This window comes from Carettochelys insculpta, chromosome 29 (genome assembly GCF_033958435.1).
Source record: "Carettochelys insculpta isolate YL-2023 chromosome 29, ASM3395843v1, whole genome shotgun sequence".
Taxonomy (NCBI): Eukaryota; Metazoa; Chordata; order Testudines; family Carettochelyidae; genus Carettochelys; species Carettochelys insculpta.
Window position 1 is genome coordinate 14,768,076 of NC_134165.1, and position 21,690 is coordinate 14,789,765.

At 65.9% G+C, this 21,690-nt stretch overlaps 1 protein-coding gene and 1 non-coding gene across 4 annotated transcripts; one reads left to right on the forward strand and one right to left on the reverse strand.

Annotated features, from left to right (window-relative positions):
• Positions 1 to 857: 857 nt before the first annotated feature.
• Positions 858 to 939, reverse strand: TRNAS-CGA (transfer RNA serine (anticodon CGA)). Its single transcript has one exon. It is a non-coding gene; the product is annotated as a tRNA-Ser (tRNA).
• Positions 940 to 2,189: 1,250 nt separating this feature from the next.
• On the forward strand, positions 2,190 to 20,124 carry SMARCC2 (SWI/SNF related BAF chromatin remodeling complex subunit C2). 3 transcript variants are annotated; one of them, XM_074979850.1, is made up of 29 exons: positions 2,190 to 2,318; positions 4,892 to 5,011; positions 5,827 to 5,912; positions 6,796 to 6,877; positions 6,962 to 7,054; positions 7,243 to 7,312; positions 8,017 to 8,086; positions 8,386 to 8,461; positions 8,803 to 8,934; positions 9,678 to 9,787; positions 10,062 to 10,186; positions 10,588 to 10,647; positions 10,885 to 10,922; positions 11,340 to 11,470; positions 11,550 to 11,621; positions 12,229 to 12,342; positions 12,610 to 12,763; positions 13,080 to 13,172; positions 13,952 to 14,071; positions 14,153 to 14,215; positions 14,302 to 14,560; positions 14,838 to 14,999; positions 15,732 to 15,796; positions 16,060 to 16,189; positions 16,538 to 16,704; positions 17,275 to 17,409; positions 17,842 to 18,139; positions 18,976 to 19,383; positions 19,659 to 20,124. In XM_074979850.1, the coding sequence occupies exons 1-29, from the start codon at positions 2,208 to 2,210 to the stop codon at positions 19,727 to 19,729; spliced, it is 3,615 nt and encodes a 1,204-aa protein (XP_074835951.1). In that variant the 5' UTR covers positions 2,190 to 2,207; the 3' UTR covers positions 19,730 to 20,124. The 3 variants fall into 3 exon arrangements, with proteins under 3 accessions (XP_074835951.1, XP_074835953.1, XP_074835952.1); XM_074979852.1 differs by having other exon boundaries at positions 18,976 to 19,059; XM_074979851.1 differs by having other exon boundaries at positions 13,955 to 14,071.
• Positions 20,125 to 21,690: the final 1,566 nt, after the last annotated feature.

Below are 21,690 nucleotides of genomic sequence, written 5' to 3' on the forward strand. Positions count from 1 at the left end.
CTGTGCCATCTGCACGGCACTGGGCTGGGGGGCCAGATTATCTTTGTGCACTTGCTACCGAAAGCCCTGGGCCAGTTCTGTCTGCAGACGGACGTGGAAAGGTGGGGTTCGGCCCATGCTGCAACGGGTCCCATTCAGTGTGGGGCAGCCTAGTCTCTGTGGGGGCCTGTTGGAGACTAGAAACAGCCCTTTGCTAACACTGGCCAGGGGCTAGAAAGGAGCCATTTGGGGGTGGTTCATCTGCCCCCCCCACCTCTGTGTGCTGCAGTGGTGGGAGCCCCTCTTCCCAGGGGAGCCCAGGGGGAGCTGGAGGGGCGCAGGTGTTCGGCAGGTCCCCTTTCCTGTGCAGCCTGGCAAGTCCCCACTAGGTGTGGGGTGATGGTTCCCAGAGAAAAAAGCCTTTGTAACTCCGGCTGTAGCCCCCTGACCCCCGCCCCCCGCGAAGAGGGGCTTGTTCCCCCCAGTGCTGAACGGCCCCACACTTGGCCTGTCCCGCCCCCGCCCGGCAAAGCATTTCCAGCCCACCCTGGGAACAGTCTCATCCCCGCCACAAGCGCCCCCCCAAACCACTTCTGCAGATCTCTCCCGCGCACGTGCAGCTGTCTCCCTGGCCCCCTACTCCAGACGTGCCCCCCCATCCGGCTCTGTAGCCCCGCCCAGCCGCCCCCCCCCCATGCCTCCCGGACCGTAGCGCCGCCCTCTGTCTCCCGGTAAATGCAGCCACACCGGATCTGCGCCCCCGCCGCGACGCCGGTCGAAAAGCTGCCTCCCGTCCCCCCCGCACTCCCCACCGCGGGAAGGGGTTGAGTAAAAGGGGGTTTAGCGCCCGGGGGGCCCCCCCCATAAAAATGAGCCGTCGTCACGGACAGGATTCGAACCTGTGCGGGGAAACCCCATTGGATTTCGAGTCCAACGCCTTAACCACTCGGCCACCGTGACACTCGGCCGGGGCTGCGCCGAGCTCCGCCTAGACCGGCTGCCGGCGGGGGAGAGGAGGAACTCGGGACCGGCTCCCGGAGTGCGGCAGCGACCTCCCCCCACTGTCCACGCTCCCCTCCCCCACCCCGCAGGGTCCGCCACGGCCTCCCCCACGCGCCCCACAGCCCCTGTCCTTCCTCCCCTGGCACCTCCACAGCCCCCTTTCCCCCAACCCGCTCAGGCCCCCCCGCCCCACAACCACCTCCCCACGGGACCTCCAGAGCCCCCAGGGAGCCTCATATTTCACCTTCCCCGGCCCCTCTCCGGCGGGCGATGGGCTGGCAGGGGAGGGGCGTGAGGCTGAGGCGGGCGGCAGGGGGCGCTGTGGGGCTGAGGCGACGGCCGGCAGGGGGCGCTGTGGGGAGGTGGGGGGGCGGCGCTGTGGGCTGCGGCGGGGGCAGGGGGCGCTGGGGGCTGCGGCGGGCGGCAGGGGGCGCTGTGGGGCGGCGGCGGGCGGTGCTGTGGGCTGAGGCTGCCGGCAGGGGGCGCTGTGGGGCTGCGGCGGCCGGTGGCGCTGTGGGCTGAGGCGGGCGGCAGGGGGCGCTGTGGGGAGGCGGCGGCGGGCGGCGCTGTGGGGCTGTGGGCTGAAGCGGGCGGCAGGGGGCGCCGTGGGGATGCGGCGGGCGGCGCCATGGGCTGCGGCGGGCGGCAGGGGGCGCTGTGGGCTGAGGCGGGCGGCAGGGGGCGCTGTGGGGATGCGGCGGCGGGCGGCGCTGTGGGGCTGTGGGCTGAAGCGGGCGGCAGGGGGCGCCGTGGGGATGCGGCGGGCGGCGCCATGGGCTGCGGCGGGCGGCAGGGGGCGCTGTGGGGCTGTGGACTGAGGCGGGCGGCAGGGGGCGCTGTGGGGCTGTGGGCTGAAGCGGGAGGCAGGGGGCGCTGTGGGGATGCGGCGGGCGGCGCCATGGGCTGCGGCGGGCGGCAGGGGGCGCTGTGGGGCTGCGGTGCCGGGCGGCGGGCGGCAGGGGGCGCTGTGGGGCTGTGGCGGGCAGCAGGGGGCGCTGTGGGGCTGCGGCGCCGGGCGGCGGGCGGCAGGGGGCGCTGTGGGGCTGTGGGCTGAGGCGGGCGGCAGGGGGCGCTGTGGGGCTGCGGCGCCGGGCGGCGGGCGGCAGGGGGCGCTGTGGGGCTGCGGCGCCGGGCGGCGGGCGGCAGGGGGCGCTGTGGGGCTGTGGGCTGAGGCGGGCGGCAGGGGGCGCTGTGGGGCTGCGGCGGGCGGCGCGGCGCGGCGGAAGATGGCGGTGCGGAAGAAGGACGGCGGCCCCAACGTCAAGTACTACGAGGCCGCGGACACGGTGGGGCAGTTCGACAGCGCGCGGCTCTGGCTGGGCAAGAACTACAAGAAGGTACCGGGGCCCCCGGGTCCCCCCTCCCCCCGCTGGCTCCTGTTACCCCCTCGCCTGCCCCCCCCCGGCGCTCAGCCCCCCCCCGGCCGACCCCCTCCCAGCGCGTCGGGTCCGGCCCCCGCCCCATACTCGGGGGGGGCTCGCGCCCCGCTCCGCTGCACCTGCCCGGGAAGGGGCGCGGGGTCCCCTGGGCCGCCCGCGCTGCCCCCGCCCTGCGCTCCCCCCCGGCTCTGCCCCCCGGCGAGTTGGGGCGGCTCCCTCCGGTCCCCTGCGTGCGCCCTCCCCAGCCGCCCCGTCTGCGGCCGCTGCCGCCGGGGCCGGGGCCGCGCCAGAGCCCGCAGCTGCAAAGGGGCCCGGGCTGGGGGGGGGTCCCCGCCTGGGTCCCTCCCCGGCGCCCGCTGCTGTGGCCCTGGGCTGCAAAGAGCCTTTTCCTGTGGGTCCCGCTCGTGCAGCCGCCTGCCGGCCGCCCCCTCCAGCCCCTGCTCGTGCGCGCCGCGTGGGGCGCCCCGGGTCCCGGGCGCTCCCCTTTGACCTGCGCCGGGCCGGAGGCTGAGTCACCAGACGGCTCCTGGCTGTGACCTGACCTCCCCTCTCCCTGGGAACCGGCCTTCTCCCGCCCCCGCGGGCTGCGCTCCTGCCAGCAGCTTAATTGCCCTCGTCTCTCGTGGCCTCTCACGCACCTGGCGGCTCCTGCCCTCCCCTGCCCGTCTTCGGCACATGGGCGGGTGGCCACGCGCCAGGCTGCCCGCTGAATGTCAGTCACCGCTGCAGGCGCGCCCATGCCCGTGGGGCGAGGTGCCCGGCTCCCCGGGCTCCGCTCGGTAGCACCCGAGAAGATCAGGGGTTGAGGACCTCCTGAGGTCCCTTCCAAGTGCAGCCCCCGGCCCAAAGCAGCGCCAGCCCCAACTCAGTCATCCCAGCCAGGGCTTTGTCACAGGGGGACGTCACCCCTGGAGGCTGGAGATCGTCCCACCTCCCTCGGGACCCCATCCCAGTGCTTCGCTGCGTCAAATCGTTTCCCGTCATATCCAGCTTAGGGTTTCGCCAGTGCTGCTTGAGCCCATTGCTCCTCGTTCCGTCACCTCCACACAGCTGCAGCCCCCCCAGGGCCTTCGCTCTGGGTCGCCCCCGAGTCTGCAACAAGCCCAGCTTCTCAATGCGGATTATTGTGGTAATGTGGGGGGGTTAAGAGAGGCACAGGCAAGACAAAAGGCTGGGGGAGAAACCAGCCCAGCGAAAGTTGAAGGAAAGGCCATTCCGCTGGCCAGGGAAAAGACAGGACCCTGGTGAGCCAAGTTCTTGTCCCTCGCCCTGCCCACTTGGACCATCCTCCTCAGGGAAGGGGCCTTGGCAAAGTGCCTTGAAGATGGACTGGCCCATAGGATCTGCTTATTTGTTTCCTGGGAGTCTGGTTTCCCGTACAGACCCCAGGGCCAAGTCCCCATTCCTGCCTCTGTTCAAACAAGACACACAAGGTGTGACCAGAGTTACCCCAAGGAGAGGAGAAACCATAGCCAGTGATCCCCTCAGCTCCTTCCCTCCAGGTCGGGCCAGAGCCTCAGCTGGGGCTATGCAAGGGGGCCCTGGGATTTCATAGGCATGCCCCTTCTCCCTGGCGTTAAGGCGCTTGGCCCAGCTGACTCCAAGGAGGACTCGGGGCTTCAGATGGTGTACAGCAGTGGATGGACCAGGCCAGTATAGGAATTAAGGCCCAGGTCGTCAAAGGCATTTGGCTGCTGAACATCTGAGGTGCTGTCGGCTCTGTGAACCCCAGAGCACCTGGTCCTGTAAAATTAAGCAGCCCAAAGGCCCCCGAGGACGAGGACGAGAGCGGGAAGAAGGGAGCTGTGGCAGATGTCGGTGCTGCGCCGTGTGGGATTGAGACGCCGGGCAGGTGGGGCAAGGGCAAAGGGGAGTCCTGCAGGGATGTGCCTGGAAGAACTGAAGGAAAGAAGTTTACACACAGGCGCAGTTAGTCTGGGGAACTCCCTGCCACAAGGCCTGTTCCTCTGACTATTGAACGTGTCCACAGCTCATTATTAGGACCAAAGAGGCCACAAACCTACTGCTACTCACCACCTCAGATCTTGGACTGCTGGGGGCTGGACTGGCCTGGCCACAAGAGGTGTCATCTGTTTTCAGGGCCGTTCTCCTGTGCTGGGCAGCCTGGTTCCCATTGCGGAACGGCCTGGCTGGATGTTCTTTGGATGTGATTTGGGAGAGCTGGGCTCTGGCCCGGGCTGGGCTCCTGCGCTGCTGTGGGACCTTGGGCAAGTTGCTTTCCCTTTCAGGGCCTGGGCATTCTCCTGAGCAGGGGTGTCAGTCAGGAGAAGGGTCTGTCCAGCTCCAGCACAGCAGAGCCTGCGGTGGGTTCGGGTTCCAATCCAGGCAGACAGCGGGGGGAGGGAGAACCTGAATGCTGGGTGCAGCATTGCCCTGCTCATGGTCCGTCCCTGCTGCTGATCTGCCTCCCCGCCTGGTGTCCAGGCCAGCCAGGAGATGGGGAGTCCGATCCTGCATTGGCCGTCGGGTACAGCGTGTAACAGCCCCACCCATCCTTGCTCTTCCCACAGTACATTCAGGCGGAGCCTCCCACCAACAAGTCCCTCTCCAGCCTGGTGGTGCAGCTGCTGCAGTTCCAGGAGGAGGTTTTCGGCAAACACGTCAGCAACGCGCCACTCACCAAGTTGCCTGTGAGTGTTGGGAGCTGCGGGGGGCAGCCCATCTGCTCACACCCCTGGAGGAGGGCTGCCAGAGCATGAGAGCCTGCTCCCTGGCATCCGGCGTGGGGGGGGCATGTCCACCGGTGAAATCCATGCTGGCTGAGAGCACACATGGAGCCAGGGAGTGTGTCCTTTCCTGGAGGTGCTGGGAGAGAGGCAGCTTTCCAGGAGCAGGCGTATGGCTTGGGAGTTCCCCCTTCGCTCCACGAGAGACAGCTCAGGCCCTGTAACCTCTCCGGCCTTCCTCTTCTCCCTAGGCCAGGGGACTGCAACCTGTGGCCCTGTAAGGACGACTTTGTGGTTCTTGATGCTATAATTGCTAAGAAATCAAAACTCTCTGATTATGTTGGATAAACGCTGAACATCCAAAAGCCCAACGTTAAACAACTTGCGTCACAGTAGCAAACAACGTGATCTCAAAATATTGGATAACTCCCCCGGCATCCTCCGGAGAGAAGTTTCGGTAGCGAAAGTCAGGAAGGCAGTGGCACAAACGCGTAAAACCATGAGAAAATAGGGTGTAAGAAGTTGGGGAAGGTCTCGCAGTAAACATGTGTCGCGCTGAAAACCGCTGTGCCCGTACTGGTCTCAGAACAGGGGTTGCAAAGAGTCTGGTTGGTTTGTTGTTGTTGTTGGAGGCCAGCTTGTGTTGATGTGCATCGTGACTCGTGAATTATTGAGGTTTTTTAACAAATTGGAAGAAATGGCTCTTGCTACTGTTTTGGTTGCTGACCTCAGCCCGAGGCTCACCCTCCCTCCTGCCTGCGCCTCCCCTTCTGTTGCAGATAAAATGCTTCTTGGATTTCAAAGCTGGAGGCTCCCTGTGCCACATCCTTGCCGCAGCCTATAAGTTCAAGAGCGACCAAGGATGGTGAGCTGCCCTCTGCCCCACCCGCTTGTCTTCCACCTCCCTTGGGGCTGAGGGGAGGGGCATGCTGGTCTTGTGCCCCGCCGGACCTTCCCAGGGCAGCGGTCCCCAGAGCTCCGGTGGGCAGGAGAGCCAACCAGTATAGTATAATATATACAGAGATATGCATCTCATAGGGCTGGGGGGGACCTTGGGAGGTCATGGAGTCCAGTCCCTGCTCCCTTGGCAGGACCAAGCACTGTCACTTTTTTCTTTAATTTATTTGCCGCAGATCCCTAAATGACCCCATCAGGGGTTGAGCTCACAGCCGTGGGTCTAGCAGGCTAATGCTCAAAGCACTGAGCTAGCCCTGCTCCTGCGTTACGGACCGTCAAGGGGCCTGACTTGGTTCTTGTAAACTTGGGGTCAGAGCAGCCTGGGAGAGGGTGCCCAGCCCTGATGTTAGTGGGAGGTGTGGATTTGGGGAGGGGATTCAGTAACCAGCTGAGATGTATTGTGCCCCCCGTGGCCAGCCCCTAGCAGCAGGGTGGTGCAATGCGACCGACAAGCAGCGGCTCGGTGGGGAAGTACACGGTCCAGGGCCCACTTCCAAGTACCCGCTGCTGCAGTAAGCAGGTGCCGCGCCATGGCTGCAGACCAGGGCTCCCCCCTTGCGCAATCCTCAAGGGAAGGCTCCTGCCCACTCCCTGCAGCCAGCATGCAGAGCCCTGCCCCACTCAGGGTGTGAAGCCCCTTCCCAGGGCATTGCCCCACGGCTCAGATGTTGGATCCAGGCAGGAGGTCTGCTCCTGTCCCACCCCCAGGCCCAGGCAGGAGGGGAAAGGGGGCGGGGCCAGGAGGCGTGAGCTGCAGCTTTCAGGAGTGTTGCTCTTTTTTTCCCAATAAGGCGGCGTTTCGATTTCCAGAACCCTTCGCGGATGGATCGCAACGTGGAAATGTTCATGACCATCGAGAAATCCTTGGTGCAGGTAACTGGCCCGGTTCCCCCACCCCTTCCTGGAAGCCGTTCTGTGTCCCACCCAGCACTCACTGCTCCCCTCTTCCTCCTTCAGAACAACTGCCTGGCCCGGCCTAACATCTTCCTGCACCCAGACATCGAGCCCAAGCTGCTGAGCAAGCTGAAAGACATTATCAAGCGGCACCAGGTAGGTGGGCGCCTGTGGGGTGGTTTCAGGCTGGGTGGAGGCTGGTGCTTCGTGGGCACTTGTGCCTTATCTGCCCCAAGGATGGCGTCTCCGTCTCTCCCAGCTGCTGGAAGTGCCTGGCCCGGCCCAACCCAGCCCAGCCTCCGTTTGCTGCTTGCCTCTGATGTGCCGCTTTAAACTCCTTTCAGGGGACAGTCACCGAGGACAGGAACAACGCCTCCCATGTCGTCTTCCCTGTCCCCAGCAACCTGGAGGAGGGTGAGGCGGCAGCGCGCTCCCCCAGCTCCTGGCTTCTGTGCCCCCGGGGGTGGGTCTGGGTCTGATCCAGCTGCCAGTGCAGTGACTGGAAGGGCTCCTGTTGGCTTTTCCAGGGCTTGGCTCAGGCCACATCAGAGGCTAGCATTGACGGCTGACTGGGATGGAGGCTCCCTCTGTGGAGGAGTGGGAGTGTGACCGGGATGGAGGGCTCTGTCTGTGACGGGGCAACTGCCTGCCTGGGGCCCACAGAGCAGGGTCGGACCCAGGCTGCATGCCGGGAACGGGGCCCTGCAGGCATTTGCTTTTGGTAGGAAAACAATTTAGAGACCTGCCAGCAAAGGGCTGTGGAGCCAGCCGGGGTGAGCAGCTGGGCTGAGCCTGTGGGCGGGAGCAGGTGGCTCTTTAAGGGTAGCTCTGCCCCCAAGTCAGCACCAATGAGTCCTGGTGGAGGGCTCTGGCTGTGCAATTCCGATGTGTCTCCATGCGTCACTTCCCCGGGGCACAGGACTCTGCTGGTTGCTTCCTGTCCTGGAGCGCCGGAGGGCGGCTGCTCTGTCCATGGCCCTTGTCCCCATGGGCCGGCAGGTCTGTAGGGGAGGAGGCTGCGCTCTTAGGTGATCACATGGGTGTCAGTCGCATCCGGAGGCGCTGGGCCGTTGCCTGCGCTGCCCTCAGGGGCCTCTCACTCTCTGTGTCCCTCGCAGAAGAGTGGGTCCGACCTGTCATGAAGAGAGACAAGCAGGTCCTTCTGCACTGGGGCTACTTCCCGGACAGGTGAGTGGGAAAGGACGGGGGTGGGCCCTGGGGCAGCTTCTCCAGACCCATCATCCGAGAGCTGGGTTTGCACGTTCTCGTTCACTTTGTGCCCTTTGGTCTTTGTGTGGGTCTCTTGGAAGCTGCATCTGATCGGCCACAGGCCCACCATGTCCCGCCCTGCCCGTGTCGCAGGGCAGAGGGCCGGGCTGCGTTGGGGTGTACTGAGAGGAGGTGCACATGATCCCCTCCAGCACATGGTGCGTGCAGGCATGGGGGGGGACACAGCCCCCCCACACTCCCTACATTCCGCCCTACAGCTATGACACCTGGATCCCAGCCAGCGAAATCGAAGCTGCTGTTGAGGATGCGCCCACTCCTGAGAAGCCGCGGAAGGTAACAGGACTCCCTTTGCTGTGACTTGGGTACACCCAGCTGGGCTGGCCCACAGCTGGCCATGGGGGGTGGGGGGCAGGGAGTCGAGGCCTGGGGCATGACCGCGGGCCCACACAGTGGACAGTAGCGGCTCTCTGCACGTGTGCTCTACTAGTCTGGCTTGGCTTCCTGACAGAACCTCGTTGGCCCTCCCCCAGCTGGGGTGTCTTAATCACCTACCTCCCAAATGTCCCCCCAAAGCTGTTGGGGGGTTCTCTCCCCCGTGGCTCCAGTGGGAGGGGAGTGATCCTTTTCTTCCCAACCACTCGCCCTGCGGAGCTGGGCCCTTCCCACCCCTGCAGGTCCATGCCAAGTGGATCCTCGACACAGACACCTTCAACGAGTGGATGAACGAAGAGGACTACGAGGTGACTGACGAGAAGAGCCCCGTCTCTCGCAGGAAGAAGATCTCTGCCAAGACACTAACGGATGAAGTAAGCACCTCTCAGGGCTTGTTGCTGGCTCCGGGAGGGGAGTGGGAACTAGACATTAGAGCACAGTGGGTGGGCATCCAAGATCCTGGGTTCTGCTCTCTGCTCTGGGAAGGCTCTGATGGATAGAGGAGCGCCTGGTTGTCAGGACTCCTGGGCTGTGCACCTGTCCCAGCGTCGAAGGGTGGACTCGGCCATCTCACCACTGTGCACGTAGGGTGGCAAAGGACAGCGTGAGCTCCGTCTGTGGCACTGGTGGAACCACTGTACGCCCCCGGGGGTCCCCATTCCAGAATGCCATGGCCCAGTTGCAGAGGTTCTGCCAATGGTGAATGGGTCTGAGAGCCCGCCCTGCGTAGCCTGTCAGACAGCTGCAGTGACTCACTCCCAATCTGCTGGTCCTGGCATGGGGAGGACCATTTTGCTTAGAGGCTGGTGGGCGGAGCAGAGAGATCTTGGGCGAGCCAGGGGCTGGAAGGTGAGGCGAGTCGGTCCAGCCCGGAAATACGGCGCTCGTCTGTGATGGGGGAGGGTCGTTAGCGGCTGGCCCCATTTCTGGGGATCTCAGCGGATTCTCCAGCGCCAGCCGTTCTGAGCCCCAGAGCTCTGCTCTCCAGAATGGCAGGGGGCAGGGCTGTGGCCTGCGTTCTCTAGGGCGGACTGGTCACAGGGGTCCCTTCTGGCCTGGCAATCTGCCCCCATCGGCGCCTCTTTTTCTCCACCCCCATGACCTCATTTGCCCCCAGGTGAACAGCCCCGACTCGGACCGGCGGGACAAGAAGGGCGGGAACTACAAGAAGAGGAAGCGCTCACCGTCCCCCACCCCGGAAGCCAAGAAGAAGAACGCCAAGAAAGGGTGAGGGGGGGCAGAGCCTCTCTCTCCAGCCCGTGCACATCCCGCCCGGGTTCGGCGCTGGGGGTGTGGCTGGTGCCCCCCACCTCAAGCCGGGGCAATGCTTGCTCCAGCCCCTCTCAGCAAAGGGGTCCTGGCTGCCGCTGCTGTGTGCTGGGCAGTGCCCGCCCGGGGCTGGGCGGCTCAGAGGGAGGCCGGGGGGCTGCACCGTGGCAGGTTGTCCAGTATCGCTGCAGCCATCGGCAATGGGGCCTATGGGGCTTCTCCTCCCCTGCAGCCCATCGACCCCCTACACCAAGTCGAAGCGTGGCCACCGTGAGGAGGAGCAGGAGGACCTGACGAAGGACATGGACGAGCCCTCCCCCGTGCCCAACGTGGAGGAGGTCACACTGCCGAAAATAGGTCTGGGCCACGGCCTGCTGGGGAGCCCAAAGCCCCCCTGGGAGAGGCCGGCAGCGTTCCCCCAGCTGTGCTCCTGCCTCAAGCCTTCCAGGGCTGCTTCTGGGGCAGAGAGGACTGGAGGAGCCAGGAGCTCCCCCCACATTCTCCCCCCGCCCCCCCCCCGCACCTTGCAGCGCCACCTGCTGGCAGGGGCTGTGGCTGGGCTGGGCTGGCGGGGACCCCCAGCCAGGGTGCCTGTGTCACACCCCACAGCGCCCCCTGCTGGGAGAGGTGGGGGTGGGGAGCGTTTCCTGCCTGGGCCTGGGGCAGCTGCTGTGCTGGGGAGGCGGGAGTGGGGGGGTTGGGAAGGGGAGCGTATCCAAGATCAAGGGGCTCCCAGTAAAGCGCTCCCCCTTTTCCAGTGAGCACCAAGAAGGACTCGGAGTCTGCGCCTGTGAAGGGCGGCACCATGACCGACCTGGGTAAGGAGCCCCGAGCGTCCCTCACCTGTTAGCAAGGAGACGCAGCCCTGCCGGGGTCAGAACAGGCGCCCCAGGCACCGCTGGGTGTGCCCTGCCAAGCGGGGCAATGGCTCGTTCTCTGCCCCGGCAGCTGAGAGAGACAGCCTGGCTGTACCTGTGCCCCTGGGGTGGGTGGGGAGGGTCGTTCCCTTCCCCGCTTGGCCCCCGATCACCATTCCGTCTGCCGTTCCCTTCCAGACGAGCCAGAGGACGAGAGCATGGAGACCGCCGGCAAGGTGAGCCTGGAGGGTGGGGCCGCAGGGGCCTCTCCACAGCCTGCGCCCCCTTCCGCCCTCCTCCCTTGCAGCCAAGGTCAGCTTGGGCAGACGCCAGCACGGCTGCCATGACTTGGCAAACGCAGCAGTCCCTGTCCCCTCCCTTGCTCCCGGCGCGGTGGCGGCTTTCACACGCACCTGGCCCAGGAACTGCCACCTTCCCGGTGATGCGGCTGGACCGGCAGCGTGCCACGCACCGGGAGCTGGCCAGGTCTCTGTTGGGGCACCTGGGTCGCAAGGCACCACGCAGGGCTCTGAAGTCCCTTTGCCGGTGTCCCACCGGGTGAGCACTCCGGGAGCCCCAGGGCTGTGCCGGGCCAGCCCGGCTGTGGCGAGCCTGTGGGGCACCCCCGCCCACCTGGCACTGTCTGGCTCCAGGACGAGGAGGAGAACAGTGCAGGGAACAAAGGGGAGCAGGCCAAAAACCCGGATCTGCACGAGGACAATGTGACGGAGCAGACTCACCACATCATCATCCCCAGCTACGCCGCCTGGTTCGACTACAACAGGTACTGGGGGGGGCTCTCCCCTGCACCCCCTGTTCTGAGCCCCACGGAGCTGATGCCCCAGCGTGTGCTTTTTCTGCAGCGTCCACGCCATCGAGCGCAGAGCCCTGCCTGAGTTCTTCAATGGCAAGAACAAATCCAAGACCCCCGAGATGTAAGGCGGCTCCCCCTGTCCGTTAGCCTTCCGGGGCTCTGTGTGTGGCCCCGCCTGTCTACTGCTGTTAGCCCTTTCCTGCTGTGGGGCGGGCTGCCGAGAGGGGTGTCGCCCGAGGCCAGGGTGGGTGTGATGCGGGTGGGGCAGGGGCTGAGCCTACTGGGTGAGCAGTTCTGGGGGTCTGCTGGAGTGTTGTGTGCTGGGGGCTGCAATCCCCATGGAGGCCCAAGCCAGGTAAAAGCTGCTGGCCTGAGACTTCCCAGCGTGCTGGAGCAGCAGAGGGGTGAGGAGACAAGCAGGAGTCAGGGCTCAGTTCTGTTCCTGGTTTGGTGGTTCGAGTTGGGGGAGGACCAGGAGCAAGCACTTCTGAGGTCTGATCTTTGCCACTAACTCGCCACATCACTTTGCCTGTGTGCCTCAGTTTCCCCTGCCAAGTGAGGGGATTGTGATACTTGCCCCCAGGGTTTCATATTGCATCCCCCACATCCGCCACCCTGGGCAGTGTGAAATCTGTCATTGAGCCCTGGGGTTCAGAGTGCAGCCAGGCAGGAGAGCACAGTTGGGGTCAGGCCGGCCTCCTGCTTGCTAACCTCCCCCCGCTTCCCAGATACCTGGCTTATCGCAACTTCATGATTGACACCTACCGGCTCAACCCCCAGGAGTACCTGACCTCGACCGCCTGCCGCAGGAATCTGGCTGGGGATGTCTGCGCCATCATGCGGTGGGTTGGGAGTGGAGCAGCTGCCAGGCCGGGCACTGGAGCTGGGGCGGAGGGTGGCATGGGGACAGCCATCTGGCCAGCACGCCCCGGGCTGAGGCATCTTAGGGGAGAGCCGGCCATGGACCACACTCTGGGCTGCAGGGCTGAGCCACCTGGCCCAGCCCCGTTCGCACTGGGGGAGAGGCCTGGCTGGCACCCTGCATTCGCAGCACAGCTGGGGGCCGATCTGTGGGGCTGTGACCGGGTCTGATCCGCTGCCCTCTGCAGGGTCCATGCCTTCCTGGAGCAGTGGGGGCTGATCAACTATCAGGTGGATGCGGAGAGCCGGCCGACCCCCATGGGCCCCCCTCCCACGTCGCACTTCCATGTTCTGGCCGACACCCCCTCCGGGCTGGTGCCACTGCAGCCCAAGACGCCCCAGGTAGAGCCAGAGAGTGAAGGGAGTGAAACAGGCCTGGCTGTCCCTGGGAGGCTCTGGGCCTTCTGCCCCTGGGATCTTTGCCCCTGCTGGAGTGGGGGACCCATGGCTGACTTCATCAGCTGCTGTGCTGTGCCTGGGGCCTGCAGCTGGCTGTCTCGGTGTGGCAGGCGGGAGAGCGGCGCTCTGGGGAGCACCCTGAAAGAGGCGTGGGTGGGAGAGCGGCGCCCAGAGGGGGCCTGGGTGGCAGAGCGGCACCCTGGGGTCTATTCTGTCTGGGGCGTGGGTGCACTCGGTGTCAGCCTGCCTGCATCCTCAGGGGCGCCAGAGTGATGCAGACGCAAAGGCTGGCCGCAAGAGCAAAGAAATCGAGGACCTGGTCCCAGAGGCGGTGAAGGGGAAGCCTGAGCTGGTAGGTGCAGGCTGTGCTGGGGGAGACGGCGAGTGGCTGGGCCGTCCCGAGGGCTGTGGCGCCCCATGCTACCACCCCTGCCCCCAGCTTCTGCTCCCTCCCCACCCCTTGCCCAAAGCCCTTGAGTGGCTTGAGCCTGGGGACTACCAGGGCTTGTGCAGGGCAGCAACCTGAGTCCCCACTCCACGACCCAGAGGTACCTGATAGCCTGTCCCGCTCCACCTCTCCGGCCTGGGGCCTCTGGGTGGGATGGCCCTGGCCCTGTGGGGAGGCTGGCAGGAGCTGGGGAGGGAGAACGTGTGGATTCCTCAGCATATCCTGCAGAGCTGCGGAGCTCAGCAGCATGGGAGGTGCAGAGTTAGGCCGGCTGCGTTTGGCAGGGGTGGGGGGTCCTCAGCCTCCAGGGGCTGAGTCCATAGCGGGTCAGGAAGGAATTTCTGCCCCTGCCCTGCAGCCAGGCCTCCCTCTCGTTTTCTCCCTCCTTGGGCAGAATAAGGCATGTGGAGGGGTGCAGCACCAGCAGAGACGGGCTGCCGGCGCTCTGCTCGTCAGCTGACCCAGCACCCAGCTCGCAGGGAGCGCTGCCTGCAGCCTAGAACCACTTCCCGCCCCTGGAGATGAGCCATCTAAACTCCCCTTCTTCCCGGGCTTCGTGTGCACCCCCACCCCCACCCGGTCACTAGCTGAGGGCAAAACCCTCCCTGCTTCCCTGACCCGGGAGCAGCAGCCAGATCTGCGTGGGGCCTCGCCCGGCTCACCACCCCCTCTCCTCTGCACAGCAGACCTCGGCCTCCCAGCAGATGCTCAGCTTCCCTGACAAGGGCAAGGAGAAGCCCACGGACCTGCAGAACTTCGGCCTGCGCACGGACATGTACAGCAAAAAGAACGTCCCCTCCAAGGTAGGCCTGGGCAGCGGTGGTTCCCCCGGGGCCTGTCCCTGGCCACCCTCGCCCCTCTCACCAGCCCTCCTTTTCCTGCAGAGCAAAGCCGCTGCCAGCGCCACGCGGGAGTGGACGGAGCAGGAGACGCTGCTGCTGCTGGAGGTGAGTGAGGAGGGGCCTCGGGGAGGAGCTGTGGTGCTGGGCTGGCGCCAGCCAAGCTGCCCCTCTGGCTGCCTGTCTCCCCCCAGGCCCTGGAGATGTACAAGGACGACTGGAACAAGGTGTCGGAGCATGTGGGCAGCCGCACCCAGGACGAGTGTATCCTGCACTTCCTGCGCCTGCCCATCGAGGACCCCTACCTGGAGGACTCGGAGGCCTCGCTTGGGCCCCTGGCCTACCAGCCCATCCCCTTCAGCCAGTCAGGCAACCCCGTCATGAGCACCGTGGCCTTTCTGGCCTCCGTCGTGGACCCCCGCGTGGCCTCGGCAGCCGCCAAGTCAGCACTCGGTAAGGCCTGGCGCCCCGCTCAGCCCCAGCTGGGTGGCTGCCCCATCCGCCCCCGTGCCAGCGGGGTCACCGGCCTGCGCCCAGCAGAGCTGCCCTGGCTCAGTCCCGAGGAGGCCCTGCTGAGCTCCCCGCTGCTTGGGTGGGGCTTGAGACGGCCTCTCCCGGAGCCCGCCCGGTCCATCTGTTCCTCCCCATGGCTGCCCCTGGGGCAGTGGCAGCTGGGCAGTGCCCGCCTCGTGGGCGTTGCCGGCACGCTGACCCAGGCTCTGCTTGGCAGAGGAGTTCTCCAAGATGAAGGAGGAAGTGCCCACGGCGCTGGTGGAAGCTCATGTCCGCAAGGTGGAGGAGGCAGCCAAGGTGACGGGCAAGGCAGACCCGGCCTTTGGGCTGGAGAGCAGCGGGATCGCGGGGACCACGTCTGACGAGCCAGAGAGAATCGGTGAGGGGGGCAAGTGAGGCTCTGGGCGCGGCGCCTGTGAAGGGTGAGGAGCCACAGGGCTCACCTTCCATCGGCTGGCTCAGGGGGGAGGGACCCTGCCGACACCACTGCCTCCCCCTCCACACGCGAGACCCCAGCGGGTCCAAGAGCCAGCCAAGAGCCTGCCGCCTCTAGAGGGTGGGACGTGGGGCTTTGCCCTCTAAGGGGGCCAGCCTGGGCCATGCATTCAGGGAAGGGGCCACAGGGCCTTTTCCCTCGTGGTGACACGGGTTCAAACCTGGCCAGGATGGCAGGTGGCTGGTACCAGCCCCGTCTCTGCTGTGAGGAGAGCCTAACTCCAGCAGAGTAGATGGACTCCGGGGGCCTGCAGCCTGTGCTCTGGCACACCCCCGCCCCGCCCAGCTGGTCTGGGAGCCTGAGCCGGGTCTGCCCGTGGGCTGTAGCCCTGGCATGAGCCTAAAGCAGCTGAGCCAGGCGCTGAGATTTGCTGCCGTGTCATGTCTGTGAAATAAGTTTGCTGGGTCTCAGCCCAGTGGGTCAGGGTCCCAGCACTCCCCTCCCCTCCAGCCCCTGCCTGCTGGGTCTCCAAGCATCCAAGGCTTAACTGGACCCCCAAGCTGCGCCCCAGGTAACCCCCCCAGCCACTGGTGCTCCCCCTCCATGGCTGTGACGGCCCAGCGGGCGAGTGCCTTGCTGTCACACGCTGACTCCCATCTCTGCCCCCCGCCCCAGAGGAGAGCGGCACTGACGAGACACGGGCCGAATCTCAGCCCTCGGAGGAGAAGAAGGAGCTGAAGGTACGGGAGATGGGGGGGGCAGGTCGGAAGGACGTTTAGCCAGGCCGGGAGCTCGCCCTCCCCCTTGGTTTGTGGAGCTGGGGCAGGGCTGGGATGGGGTGAGGTGGAGCAAACGTCTGGGTCCCAGCTTCCCACCTGCCGCCCCACGTCCTCTCCATAGGGGTTGGTCCTGTGGGAGCCCAGTGGCAGCAGGGGGTTCTCTCCTGCAGTGTGCAGGGCACCTTGGCCTCCGTCCCACCCTGCCCCCCCCCCCTCCCATCCAGGAGCCCCGAGAAGGCCCCACAGAGGACGACGTGAAGGAGAAGCTGAGCGAGGGCCCCAAGAAGGAGGAGGAGAAAGGCAAAGAGGGCGACAGCGAGAAGGAGTCGGAGAAGGGCGACGGGGACAGCGTGGGTGAGTGTGCCAGGGAGCCTCCCCAGGCTGGTCAAGCTAGCCGCCCGTGCTCAGGAGACCAGAGCTGGGGGCCAAGGGCTGGGCTGGCAGGGGCTCCGGGTCAAGGGCGAGGGGCACTGGCAGAGTTGGGGGCCCAGGGAGGGGGAAGCAGGAGCTGTGGGTGAGGAACATGGGCAGAGTTGCTGCGGGGAGGGGTCCCCTTCTGCTCCCCCATCTCGGCAGTGCAGCCCTCGCCCCACTGCGAGAAATGGCCCTGCTTTCCTGGCACCAGGCCTGCATTCCCCCCATGCATGGCCCTGACCCCCCACCCTCTTTCCCCACATGTGCATCTCTCTGCCCTTGCGCCAGCCGAGCTGGAGAAGGAGAAGGATCCCCGGGAGGGCCAGGAGGAGGTGCCCAAGGACTTGGCCGAGGCCGAGGCTGAGAGGAAGACCAAGGTGGAGAGAGACATCGGCGAAGGGAACCTGTCCACCGCAGCCGCTGCTGCCCTGGCTGCTGCTGCTGTGAAAGCCAAGGTGGGGGGCCAGGGCCAGCCTCACCCCCACTGCGACCCCAGCACCGGGCTGGGTGGAGATACTGACTCAGAGTGCAACTACCAAGGATGAAAAGGGCCCCACTCCTATAACTCACTCCCTTCCCAGAGCCAGGGACAGAACCCAGGAGTCCTGGCTCCCAGCCCCCCCACCGTCACCAGACCCCACTCTGCTCCCAGTGCTGGGGACAGAACCCAGGAGTCCTGGCTCCCAGCCCCCCCCACCGTCACCAGACCCCACTCTGCTCCCAGTGCTGGGGACAGAACCCAGGAGTCCTGGCTCCCAGCCCCCCCCCCACTGTCACCAGACCCCACTCTGCTCCCAGTGCTGGGGACAGAACTCAGGAGTCCTGGCTCCCAGCCCCCCCACCCCTGCCCGAACCACTTCAAATGCCGGGGGACAGATGAGTGCCGTGAAAGTGCCCAGGCTCCTCCAGCCCCGGTGGCTCCCTGCCTTTGTCCCTGGCTGGCTGGTGTCTCCTGCCCCGGTGGCGGTTCTGAGCTGCAGGTGGCAGAGCCCTAACTGCCCCGCTCCAACCCTCGCCCCGTGCAGCACCTGGCTGCGGTGGAGGAGCGCAAGATCAAGTCCCTGGTGGCCCTGCTGGTGGAGACCCAGATGAAGAAGCTGGAGATCAAGCTGCGCCACTTCGAGGAGCTGGAGACCATCATGGACCGGGAGCGAGAGGCGGTGAGCGCAGCCCGGGGCCAGCTCTCAGCCCAGCTGCCCCCCCAACGGAGGTGCAGCCACCTCTGGGGGGGTGCGGCAGCTCTTCAGCGAGTCGCAGCAGCGCGACCGGTGCCTTAGGGTAGGCCAGGGAGAAGGAATCTGTGTCCATGGGGCGTTTGGGTCCCAGCAGACGAGGCTTGGGGATGGGATCGGTCCCTGCAATGTAAGCTGGTCCCGGCACCATGGGAACAGGGGGTGTAGCCCTGGCCAGCTGCTCCCACCTGGTGATCATGACCACAGGGGCCGGGGGGGACAGAGTAAAGGGGGAGATCCATACAGGGTGCGCAGCCAAGGGGGTTGGCTGGGGGAGGCTGCTCAGGGCGGGGTGAGCCCTGCAAGGGGCAGAGCCCCACCCCGTGCCTGTGGGGAGTGACTAGCTGGTGCCCTCTGCAGCTGGAGTACCAGAGGCAGCAGCTCCTGGCCGACAGACAGGCCTTCCACATGGAGCAGCTCAAGTACGCCGAGATGCGCGCCCGGCAGCAGCACTTCCAGCAGATGCACCAGCAGCAGCAGCAGCCCCAGCCCCTCCCGTCCGCCGGGGCTCCCCTAGCGCCAACTGCCCACTCCATGCCAGCGGCCCAGGCCCAGGGGATGCCGACTACGCCCAGCCTGGCTCAGTCAGAGCAGATGGGCCAGGCGGTACCGGCCGCACCGCACACAGTACCGGCTCAAACCACTGCCGGCCCTCATGGTAAGTGGGCTCACAGGCTGGCAGCCAGCCCCAAACCACAGCGGTCCTGAGGCCACGCCTCCCCCGTTTGTTAGTTCACCACTTTGTCGCAGGACGGGGGCCTGTCAGCTGAGCGGATTCCCTCTGCCAGCCAGGGAGGGAATGCCACACGGGAGAACTGCGGAGAGGTGGCTCCGGCGCTGGGCACGGGGCGCTGGGCCAGTGCCCGTCGCATAAAAATCCCCACCTGAACCCCGAACTCCGTCTGCCCAGCAAGAGCTGAACTGAGCCGCGTTTCACCCCTGCCAGGGGTAGCTCCGGTTCTCAGGACAGATGGGCAGAATTCGCTGCCCTGCTGGAGACAAAACCCACTCACTCACCAGCTGGTGCCTTTGCCGCAGGTGGGGAGGAGAGGGCTTCCCTTGCCGCTCAGCACCGCCAGGCCGCAGCAGAGATCAGCACTCCAGCACACAGTGCTTGGACAGGCATCTCGGGGTACAGGCCTTGGCTGCTCAGGGCTGCGGGGGGTGCAGCGCAGTTCAGTAGCGGCCAGGGAGCAAGATCTTCCTGCACCCTTGGTGGGGATGTGCCCGTTTACAAGGACTTAAGCAGCTCCTGGCTTCTCCTGGGATACAGCCCCTGTAGACGAGACGGGGGGGGCTCGGGGCAGCCAGCCACAGAGGGTCACTGCTATGGGGGTCAGCCCCTCCATCCTGACGTCAGCCCCCTCCCAGCATAGCGATCCCAGGCATTCCCAGCATCAAGGGCTCTGCCTTGGGCCAGCCCTAGAGCGGGTCGTAAAGGCTGGGAGTGCACCAGGCCACCTGTAACCCCATGTCCCTGATTTGTCTCTCCAGTCCAGCCTCCGTTCCCCGGCCAGCCGCCCTCCTCCCAGCTGCTTCCCGGGACGGTCGGCGCCAGCACTCACCCCGGCGTGCCCGGTAATCTCCCGGCGGCCCTGCCTTTTGGAATGCCTCCGTCCGTCCCATTTAGCATGGCTAGTACTGTAGCAGACACCATCAGTATTAACCTCCCTGCTAACCCGCCCGCTCATCCACTGCATGGTAACCTCCCGTGCAGCATGCTGGCCCCACCTAACCTGCCCGCCGCCGTGCCTAGCGCTGGGCCCCCTAGCATGCTGACGACCTCCGGACCGCCGCTCGCTCTGCCGCATGTCTCGGGACTGGCCTCGGCAGCTGCCCAGAGCCCCGCCATTGTGGCGGCCATGCAGGGCAGTCTGCTTCCGAACGCCGCCCTCGCACCAGGTGAGACTCAGCTGGAGCGGAGGGGAGGGGGGCCAGCCGTGCCACCCTTGGCCCTGTGCACACGGCGGGGGCACGCTGGGGGCGAGGCAGCCTACGGCCGGCTCTGCCCAGCACCTCCGCGGCCGGTGGCGGCTCCCCCGTGCGTTTGGCTGGCTGCGAGGGAGAGGACCTGCCCCGCTCCCTGGGCTGCAGCTGGGGGCAGGCTGGAGGGGCGCAGGCCCCCCCTTGTGTGCTCCAAAGCAAGAAGGCTGCAACCTGTCCCTTCTCTCCTGCAGACCAGGGTCCCTCTCTGCAGGCGGACCCCATCCCACCCAGCACGGCCACCCCGGTCCCACCCACCCAGTGAGGCTGCGTCACCCACCAGCCAGAGAGGCCAGGACAAAACCTTCATGACCTGTAAAACCAGCCGGGGACTGTGGGGGGTGGGGGAGGGGGGATTTCGTAGGTTTCAAACCCCCCCATGTGGTGAGGGGTGAAAGGCCTGGCCTGGGGTCACCCCATCCTGCTGTGTCTGTCTGTCCTGCCCCTCGCCACTGTCCCGGGGCCGGTTTTGTATCTGAGGGGCCCCACACTGTTGTTTAAGACCCAGCACTGTGGGAGGGGCCTGCTGTGGTGGGCAGGCAGGGGGGCAGCTATTTATAGATGGCTCCGATTTTCCCTGGGTCCGAGCAGTTAAAGCTCTCCTGTCCTCTCTCACGCGCTCTCTTTTTAATAATAAAAATAAAAGAACCGTTCCCGGGCTGGGAGGAGCAGCGCCGGCGGGGCTCTGGGGTGCAGGGGGTGTGCTTAGCAGCAGCTTCCCCGGCCAGGGTGTACCCCCTTTCCCAAAGCAAAGCCTCACCTCCCCTGGCCCTGCGCTCTGGGCTCTTTCCACCCTGGGGCCTTAGTGGCTGTTAATTCTGCCCAAGACCTCTCAAGGGGGCAGGGAGCCCAGTTCTGGGGCTTGCCTGGGGGGCTTGGGTGTGGGGGGAAGTTAGGAGAAAACTGAACACCCTCCACCCCATCCACCAGTGAGAGGTGTGTGTGTGTGCCTGCTCCCAGGGGTGTTGTGGGGCTTCCACCACTGGTGGTCATGCAGGCTGAGGTCCCCTGCTGTTTGTGTTGGTGGGGACCAGGCTGTACCAGCATCAAGGTGGGATGGGGAGTGCTGAGATGTGAGCCTCTCTCCTCTCCCTACCATATGGGTAGCAGCCCCTGGGGCTCCCTCCAAAGGGCAGGGGTTCTCTCCTATGCCCCAGCCCCAGGAGAAGCCTTGGGGGGAGGGGGGGTGAGACAGGCCCAGAGTGTGGGGGCTGGGCTTTGCTGGGCATTGCCAAGGCTCAGCGGGGGGCTGGCCCTACAGTGCTGCTGGAGGGAGAGGGAAGCAGCGGGGCTGGAGAGGGGCAGACCCTGATGTGGGTGGAGCCCCGGCGTGTGCTGCAGGAGCCAGACCCAGTGCAGCAAGCTGGGTGGTGAGCAAAGAGGGGCAGTGCCCAGGAGAGCAGCTCACGGGAGGCAAGGCTGGGCTCACCCCCTGGCCCCTTGTTTCAGGGGGAGGGCGGGCGCAGGCCCCACACTGTGTGCTCTGGCCTGGCAGAAGGGAGGGGAAGCACACAGACCGGGTCCCTCTCAACTTGGGCTGGGGAAGGAGCCCAGGTGTCTCCTCCTCGCCTGTGTGTGTTGGGGGGAGCGGGGAATGGACGGACAGGACTTGTACAGGGGCTGGGCCAGCAATTGGCCCTTCAACACCCGCCCCCCACTCTCCCGGTGCCACCAGCCCCAGCCAATCCACACCCCTGATGGTGCAATGTAGGGGGTTGCCTAGTGGCCAGGCTGGCGGCGGGGCGGGGGGAAGGGGGCCTGGGCAGGGCTGTGTGGCCTGCTGACAGCCTGGGCTGTCCTCAGCAGTGTGCTGGAGGGTAGCAGCCAGTTCTGGGCCAGGGGAGGGGGGGGAGGTAGCTGGCCTAGCCCAGGGGGGCAATGGGCAGGCCAGGGCCCTGCAGCAGCCCTCGGGTGATCCTGTGTCTCTTCTGCCAGGCAAGGGAGGTTGGGGGGGGGATGCTGGACAGGCAGCTCCCATGGCTAAAAGGAGCCTCCACCAGGGCCTGCCTAGCTAGGGAGCAGCAGGAAATGCACGGCCAGGCTGTGTGACTGCATGGCGGGGGGGGGCAGGGCAGTGCCACCTTGGGCCTCAGAGTCCCTGCTGCAAGAGGTTGGGGCGGGGGGGGGGGGGGGGGGTTTGGTACAGGCTGATGGGGGCAGCATCACCACCTGCTGCTGGTTTTGGGGTGGGGGGGGGGGGGAGAGTGTGAGGGGCGGGATGGTTGG

What these genes read in the sequence shown, in the direction of transcription:
- SMARCC2 (XM_074979850.1), top strand. Translation starts at nt 2,208, where the DNA reads ATGGCGGTGCGGAAGAAGGACGGCGGCCCCAACGTCAAGTACTACGAG. An exon ending in TGGGGCTACTTCCCGGACAG is followed by an intron (nt 8,087 to 8,385) that starts GTGAGTGGGAAA and finishes TCCGCCCTACAG; the next exon opens with CTATGACACCTGGATCCCAG. An exon ending in TGAAGGGGAAGCCTGAGCTG is followed by an intron (nt 13,173 to 13,951) that starts GTAGGTGCAGGC and finishes TCCTCTGCACAG; the next exon opens with CAGACCTCGGCCTCCCAGCA.